This window comes from Malurus melanocephalus, unplaced genomic scaffold (genome assembly GCF_030028575.1).
Source record: "Malurus melanocephalus ecotype Western Australia unplaced genomic scaffold, MMel_1.1 scaffold_961, whole genome shotgun sequence".
Lineage (NCBI taxonomy): Eukaryota > Metazoa > Chordata > Aves > Passeriformes > Maluridae > Malurus > Malurus melanocephalus.
In genome coordinates this window covers 82,512-89,760 of record NW_026624193.1, presented here as the reverse complement: position 1 = coordinate 89,760, position 7,249 = coordinate 82,512, and the positions used below count along the sequence as shown (strand labels likewise).

General features: G+C 56.6%; 2 protein-coding genes across 3 annotated transcripts; one reads left to right on the top strand and one right to left on the bottom strand.

Moving 5' to 3' along the window:
• Position 1: 1 nt before the first annotated feature.
• LOC130585769 (acrosin-like) lies at positions 2–1,960 on the top strand (the record flags this gene model as incomplete). The annotated part of the gene is made up of 3 exons (XM_057386390.1): positions 2–137; positions 804–949; positions 1,426–1,960. Coding segments are annotated over 3 exons (678 nt in total), but the record flags the coding sequence as incomplete, so codon positions are not given.
• Positions 1,961–1,968: 8 nt separating this feature from the next.
• Positions 1,969–7,213, bottom strand: LOC130585772 (rab-like protein 2A). Of its 2 annotated transcripts, none has more exons than XM_057386394.1 (8): positions 7,044–7,213; positions 6,927–6,956; positions 6,744–6,823; positions 5,362–5,441; positions 4,538–4,649; positions 3,830–3,927; positions 3,498–3,581; positions 1,969–3,235 (listed from the first exon to the last, which is right to left on the bottom strand). In XM_057386394.1, exons 1-8 carry the CDS (start codon positions 7,193–7,195, stop codon positions 3,155–3,157), a joined length of 717 nt encoding a protein of 238 aa, XP_057242377.1. In that variant the 5' UTR covers positions 7,196–7,213; the 3' UTR covers positions 1,969–3,154. The 2 variants fall into 2 exon arrangements, with proteins under 2 accessions (XP_057242377.1, XP_057242378.1); XM_057386395.1 differs by having other exon boundaries at positions 7,088–7,192.
• Positions 7,214–7,249: the final 36 nt, after the last annotated feature.

Sequence of the window (7,249 nt, the reverse complement as noted above, 5' to 3'; positions counted from 1 at the left end):
GAACGACATCGCCCTGCTGGAGCTGGACCAGCCCGTGGAGTGCAGCGACTACATCCAGCTGGGCTGTGTGCCCGACGCCTCGCTGAGGGTCTCTGAGCTGAAATCCTGCTACATCGCCGGCTGGGATTTTGCCAAAGGCGGGTTCCCAAATAGGATGTGCACCCTGAGGGCAAGCTGGGCATCCCAGGGCACAGGCTGGGCATCCTGGGGGCATGGACTTGCTACAGCCACAGCCTGACTGCAGGSTATCAGTGGGGATGGGGCTCCCACCAGCCCGGGCTGGGGGAAGAGGTCCATGCCTGGGGGAGGGTGTGGTGGTGGAACTGGATGAGCTTTAAGGCGCCTTCCCACCCAAACAATTCCGGGACTCTGTGAAGCCTCTGGAGACAGCTCTGGCCCCTGTCCCGGAGCCAACAGCAGGGACACAGCTGGACAATGTCACTCTGAAAGCAAAGCCAGCCCCAGGGAAGGGGCAGAGCCATTCCTGGGGAAGGGGTGCACCCAGGGCAGGGGAAGGGATGAGTACCAAGGGGAAGGGATGAGTACCAAGAGGAAGGGATGAGTACCAAGGGGAAGGGATGAGTACCAAGAGGAAGGGATGAGTACCAAGGGGAAGGGATGAGTACCAAGAGGAAGGGATGAGTACCAAGGGGAAGGGATGAGTACCAAGGGGAAGGGATGAGTACCAAGGGGAAGGGATGAGTACCAAGGGGAAGGGATGAGTACCAAGGGRAAGGGATGAGTACCAAGGGGAAGGGATGAGTACCAAGCTGCTGGAGGTTCATTCCCCTCTGTGCCCACAGCTCAGGGAGCAGGCATGGCGCTGCAGGAGGCCAAGGTCCACCTCATGGACACGGAGCTGTGCAACAGCAGCCCATGGTATGCAGGAGCTGTTCATCCTGACAACCTGTGCGCTGGGTACCCACAGGGCACCATCGACACCTGCCAGGTAGGAGCCCCCAAACAGCCCAGCCTGTCCCGTGTCCCTGGGCTGCCCTTCCCATCCCCCTCTGAGGGTTCTTGTCCCATGTCCCATGTCCGCTGTCCCTGGGCTGCCCTTCCCWTCCCCAYCTGAGGGTCCTTGTCCCATGTCCCATGTCCGCTGTCCCCGGGCTGCCCTTCCTTTCCCCACCTGAGGGTCCCTGTCCCCTTCTCCCCAAGGCCTGGTCCCGCCCACAAAGCCCATCCAGCTCTCCTGGCRGTCCCAAAGTGACCCTGGAACATCTGTTCTCTGCACGTCTGGGACCAATGTGCAGGGGTGGGAGAACYCCTGACTCATTCCCAGCTGAGGGCCTGGAGGCTCCAGCCCATAGGCAGAGCCTTCCCGTGCTGGGAATGCAAATGTGGCGGGAGCTGGGAGAGAGGAGCCAGCCCTGGCRCTGGCAGCAGCTCCCCACAGCCCCTGAGCCCTCTCTCCYGGTGCAGGGGGACAGCGGGGGTCCCCTCGTCTGCAAGGACAACACAGCCGACTACTTCTGGCTCGTGGGAATGAGCAGCTGGGGAAGAGGCTGTGAAAGAGCCAGGCACCCCGGGATCTACACCTCCACTCAGCACTTCTACAACTGGATCCTGCTGCAGACGGGCCTGAGCCCGGCAGAAAGAGTTGGTCCAGCACCAGAGCCAGTCGCCACCTCGATCCCAGAGCAGCGTCTGAAACCGGCAGCAGAGGGATACATCGGCTTGACCCCTGAGCACAGCCAGAGACCAGCGCTGGCATCCTCGGGCACACTGATGCCCATGGCCTTCCCACACCAGATCCTGGCGCAATTCTGGAATCTGGTGCAGGAGTTCCCGCAGTTTCTGAAGGACAAAAAGGTTTGAGCAGCAGTGGGACGAGCAGGATCCAGGGCTACAGTGGACCGTGSCATTTCCTGCTGGGCCAAAGGTAGCCTTGGGGCCAGAGACTTCTCTATGCTGCCCATGCTGCTCTGCTGCGGCCACGCYGATGCTGACGTGACCGAGGTGTTGAAGTAAAGTTTCTGTGTTCACCATTAACCGTGTTTTCAGCCCTGCTCAGTGCACCCACGGGCTTGGAGAGTCACTGCTCTGTCTGTCCGTCTGCTGTGCTGTTCMCATTCGTTCTTCAGCCTGGAGAAGGCTCYAGGGAAACCTCAGTCCCCCTTCCAGTGCCTGAAGCAGKTTATAATAATGGGGGAGAGCAGCTTTTCGCATGGGCAGGTCATGATAGACAAGAAGGAATGGTTCAAATCCAGAGGAGGGGAGATTTTTGCATGAGGTGTTGGGAAGGGGTTTTTACTCAGGGGGTGATGAGGCCCGGCCACTGGTTGCCCATGGAGGCTATGGCTGCCCCATCCCTGAAGCAAGTGTCCAAGACCAGGCTGGACAGGGCTTGGAGCAACCTGGTCTAGTGGAAGGTGTCCCTGCCCATGGGAGGGGGTTGGAATGAGATTATCTTTAAGGTCCCTTCCAACCCAAACCATTCCATGAGTCCATTCCATGTCTAAGTGTGTGTATCCAGCTCTCTGGAATGCAGCATCTTGTGCACACACACACACACACACACACACACACACACACGAGCCGTGGGTATTAGCCCACCTATGTCAGCTACAGGGACCTGGAAGGAGAAACCTCCTGTGCTCAGCAGCCCATGGGATCTGCCTGCTTGGGGGCAGAACGGATGGGAGCCCAGGAACATTACAACAGAGGTCAGGGAGGACAGAGACAGCAGCAGCTCATCTGTGAGCAGGCAGGGCTGGCCTGTGGCCTTATACCATGTGACACCTTCCTTACAGCAGCAGTGTGGGGAAAATGCCAGCTCACAGCTTTGTAAAAAATATTCTTTAGTGTTTGCTTTCTGCAGCAGGTACCACTACTGCATCTGGGCAGGATCCTTTCTGCAGGTCCAAGACCGCTCACCTCTCCCAGCCAGCTGTGTCCTGAAGGAGCAGCWTGAATGAGCAATGATCCATGTGGAATCATGTGGATTCTCCTGCTCCTCCCCTGAGCGAAATGTGCAGTGAGGAGGGCTGAGCCAATGAAGATCCTGCCCAGATAGATTCCCACAAGAAGGGAAGAAGCCCATCACYATAGCTCTAGGGCATGAGAAACATCACCGTCCAGGCCCCAGAACATCCTCTGTGCGRGTCCCAGAAGTTGAGACCCAAGGGAAAACCGGGCTTAGGGTCCAGGCCTAGGCAGATGGAGCCTCATCTTCTGTGCAGCTCTTCCCTTTATCTGACAAATCCTTGCTTGTCTTCTGCAGGTCAAAACTCTAGAAAGGAGCAGGACAAGGAACTGCTGAGAAATGGCAGAGACTGCAACACCTGTATCTGCTGTGGCTCTTTCAGACTCTGCCTAGGGYAGTGAAGGCTCTTCTGAGGGTTCCCACTTCCCCCTCCCAGCCCAGACACAGCAGCACACAAAGCCCCCAGATCACTAGCAGAGGGCAAAGCTAGTTCCCCTCCTTTGCCAAAGGGGAAAAAGGGCAGAACTGCTCATCTTTCAGGACAGGACAGGGACAGAGCCTTCCCCACCTCCAGCTCCCGCAGGACCTCGTCCATGAAGTCTCCCGAGTGGTGTTTGTAAGCCACGGCCAGTCTGATGGCGTCGTTGAAGAGCTGGTGGAAAGGACAAGGCCTGTCACTCACAGGATGGGCATTGGGTTTCTGTAGCAGATGGACACTTCCCAAATCCCAAGGGAAAGAAAAAAAAAACCCTCTGCAACTCTCCGTAGCCACCAGCCTCTCACATGGAGCTGAAATGATGGACCATTTTCTGCTATCTGTGCCCACAGCAGCCCCCGTGTCCCTGGGCTGCCGAGGGGCCTCATGGACACCAAGTCCAGCAGTCAAACAGCCCATCTCACCTTCACCACGTTGGTGCCATCGGCAGCAGACACGAAGTAAAAGGGCAAACTGAACTTCCGGGCAAAATTGAAGCTTTTCTGCGTCACTTTCATATCCACTGAGGCAGACAAAGAAGACATGGTCAGGCAGACGTTGCAGGAGCTCCAGAAGGTGGGTGTCGTCTGGGTGCCATGACAGCCACTGCTGACCCAGACACAGCCCCRGTGACAGCAATCACAAATGGCTGGCTGGCATTTCCCATGGGAGGGAACCTTCCAGCCTCCTGCAGAGCCAGGTGAAGAGTTTTGTCATCAGCTACACTGAGACACTTCAGCACAGAGGAGTCTGTGCAGGCTGAAGGAGCAGCACCAAGGCCATCCATGACTGATCCAGGGAAGCCACAGAACAGCTTTTGCYTCCTTTTGCTGCCATTTTTGACCAAGTGCTGCTCCAATCAGTTTTGGGCTCTTGCTGGATAGAATGGGCAGTGTGRTAAGGACAGAATTGGAAGAACATCACTTGAATAAAACTGAAATGGATCAAATTTGCACTTTAATTGCTCGTGACACAGGACAAGCACCTGTAAGACAGCAGGTGAAGCCAGCACAGGACCCAGCCTTGGGGGATTCAGGAAATTCTCTTACACAACTGACAAAGGACATTCATTCCCAGGACAGGAGCGAATCCCACCACAAACCTGGCAAGCTGGGAGCAGAAGGAACACTCACCATCAATCTTGTTGGCCACTACAATGCACGGGATCTCTGGGCGGAATTCCCTCAGCTCCTTGTACCAGTTGTTTAGGTTCTTGTAGGTGACCTTCCGCTGCACATCAAACACCTTCCAAAAAAGAACCACCTATCCCGGGGCCAGCCCAGAACAGCTCTGCCTGACCCAGGACAGCTCTGACCAATCTGTGAGGCCAATCCAATCAACATAAGGACAGAATGTTCCCAGGAAGACATGACAAAGGAAACTGGGTGTTATTAGAAAGGGTGAAAGACAAAGGGACAGTATCCCCAAGTCCAGCCAGCAGGAAACAGCCCCTTGATGTCCTTTACACTGTCAYTGTGTCCTGTGACAAGTCCCCGCCACTCACACAGGGAGCTGGCACTGGGAACAGTCTGTGCCAAGCAGGGGCAGATGTGGCCTCCTCTGTTCAGACAAGTAAATCACCAGTGAAAATTACTGGTGCTCCCAGGTGGTGAGGAAAGTGGAAAGTGAGAGTAACACGACAAACCGGACACCTGAGCAGGTGAGGAGCCAATGAAACTGGGAACAGGGGCAAACATGAAGACATTGAGAAGACAACAGAGCCAGGGGATAGAGGAAAGTGTTACCAGGAGAKACAGACCAGAGCTAACCAGGTCCATCCACAGGGGTTTTATCTCCCTGGGTGAGAGAGGAAAGTACAATCTAGGAAAGTTATTTAAACCACTGGAAGAGACAAGGAGCACACGGCAGTGTAACCATRAAAGTAACACAAAGGCCAAGTGCCACTGAGACCATTCTGAGCCCAAATCCCAGGGATCCCAGTTGAGACTCCCCTCACCATGATGCAGGCGTGGGCCTGGTGGTAGTAGGAGGCGTGCATGCTCTGGAACCGTTCCTGGCCTGCTGTGTCCCAGAAGTCTGTAATGCAAAAACAGCTCAGAATGACACAACTCACCAAGCTCTGTTTTTCTCACAACTTACACCCAGGAGGCAAAGCTCAGCCCACCTGCTCAGGGACACAAATTTGGTTTCACCTCACCAATTTGAAACACTCCAGAGTTAAGAAATTGTGCTGAACTGGGACTTTTCCTTAGCTGGGCCCAGCTGTGGGCTGTGCTGGCACTGGCATCAACAAAGGAGAAGGCACCAGTGACATGASTTGTACGGGACAGCAGGACCAAGATGGGCCGAAGTACAAAGAGCAGTAGCAATGTCTGACACTCTGTCACTAGGGATGACAGTGGAAAACTACCTAAAACTCCAGAAACTGCTGATTTCTGACTCAGTGGTGGTCCTGGGGCCCTGACGTGGGAAATGCTCCAGCTCCTCTCGCAGACATCTGACTCAGCTCTCCCAGGGGCAGGACTCACTCTGAAGTGCTGAAGATAAGTCAGCCAGAGGCAGACAGGTCCCAGTTCACCAAGTTCTGTGTATGCCACATATCACGGGGCAAACCTGGATGCCACAGTGTCTTTTGCTGTTGGTGCAGCCCAGGTGGAGATCCACMATCTCTCATTGGGTTTGCAGGTTCACATCTGAGTCTGGTTTGATGTATAAATTTGCCTAACAGCAAAATTTGAACCCTAACAGCTTAAGTTAAGCACCTCAGTGTAGTCACACCTCTTGTCAGCTGGACTCAAGCATGGCGCTGCACCCAAAGCCAAATAGGSAAGTTTCCTTAGGGATTCCTTTGCACTGGTACTGTGTCTGACTGGACACTGTCAAATCTGTGGACAATGACTTTCTTAAACTSCCCAAATACAGACAGGTCCCCATCACAACACATATGCATTCACTGTTCGTGTCACAACAAAGACAGTCAACAGTTTCAGCCCCAACCCTGACCCCGAGGGATCCCTGAGGGTCCCCATTTGTCCAGGTGTCCACATGGAAAAGCCATGAYGAGTGACTGCATGTGGTTATCTACACCACACGACATGCCGCGACTGTCCACCCATCCATCCAGTCCTTGTCTCTCCAGCTCAGAGCCCAGGACATCGCGGGGACAGGGCCCAACACTGCCAAGCCCAGGGCTATGATAGCAGTCACTTTGTCCCGTCCACCAATGCTGCAGCCCGGTTATAGAAGGGCACCAGATTTGTCAGGATGCTGTAAYCTATTGAAACACTTAACCAAGATCCCGAGGAAGGGGATCTCCGCTTCCCAGCTGTTCCCTCTGCCATGGCACCGCCCGTGCCCCCCCGGGCTGTCCCCACTCACCCACGCGGACCTCCTGCCCATCCACCCGGGCACGGTGCTGGTACAGCGTCAGGGCGAACGTGGACAGCTGCTGGGGGCGGCTGCGGCGCGTTAAGGAGCCGACCGAGAGAGGCACACCCCGCTCCGCCGCGGCCACCGGGCCAGGCCCGCACCGCTGCCCCGCACCCCCGCTCCCAAGGATACAAGCCATCGAGCAGGAACCGCTCCAGCAGCCTGCGAACACAGGACGCGCCGCCGTCAGCCCGCGRGACCCGCCGCCGCCCCCGCCCGTCCCCGCAGGGCCCCCCGCACCCCACGCACTTGGATTTGCCCACGGCGCTGTCGCCCAGGCAGATGATCTTCACCTTCTCCTCAGCGCCGCTCGGGGCCTCATCCCGGGCCCCCTCCGGGCCTTCCCCCGGGCCTTCCTCCGGCCCCGCGTCCCGCCCGCGCTCCTGCGCYGCCGTCGCCATGGCAGCGCCTGCGCGTCCCTCCCCGCTGCCGCGCGACGCGTCCCGGCCCCGCCC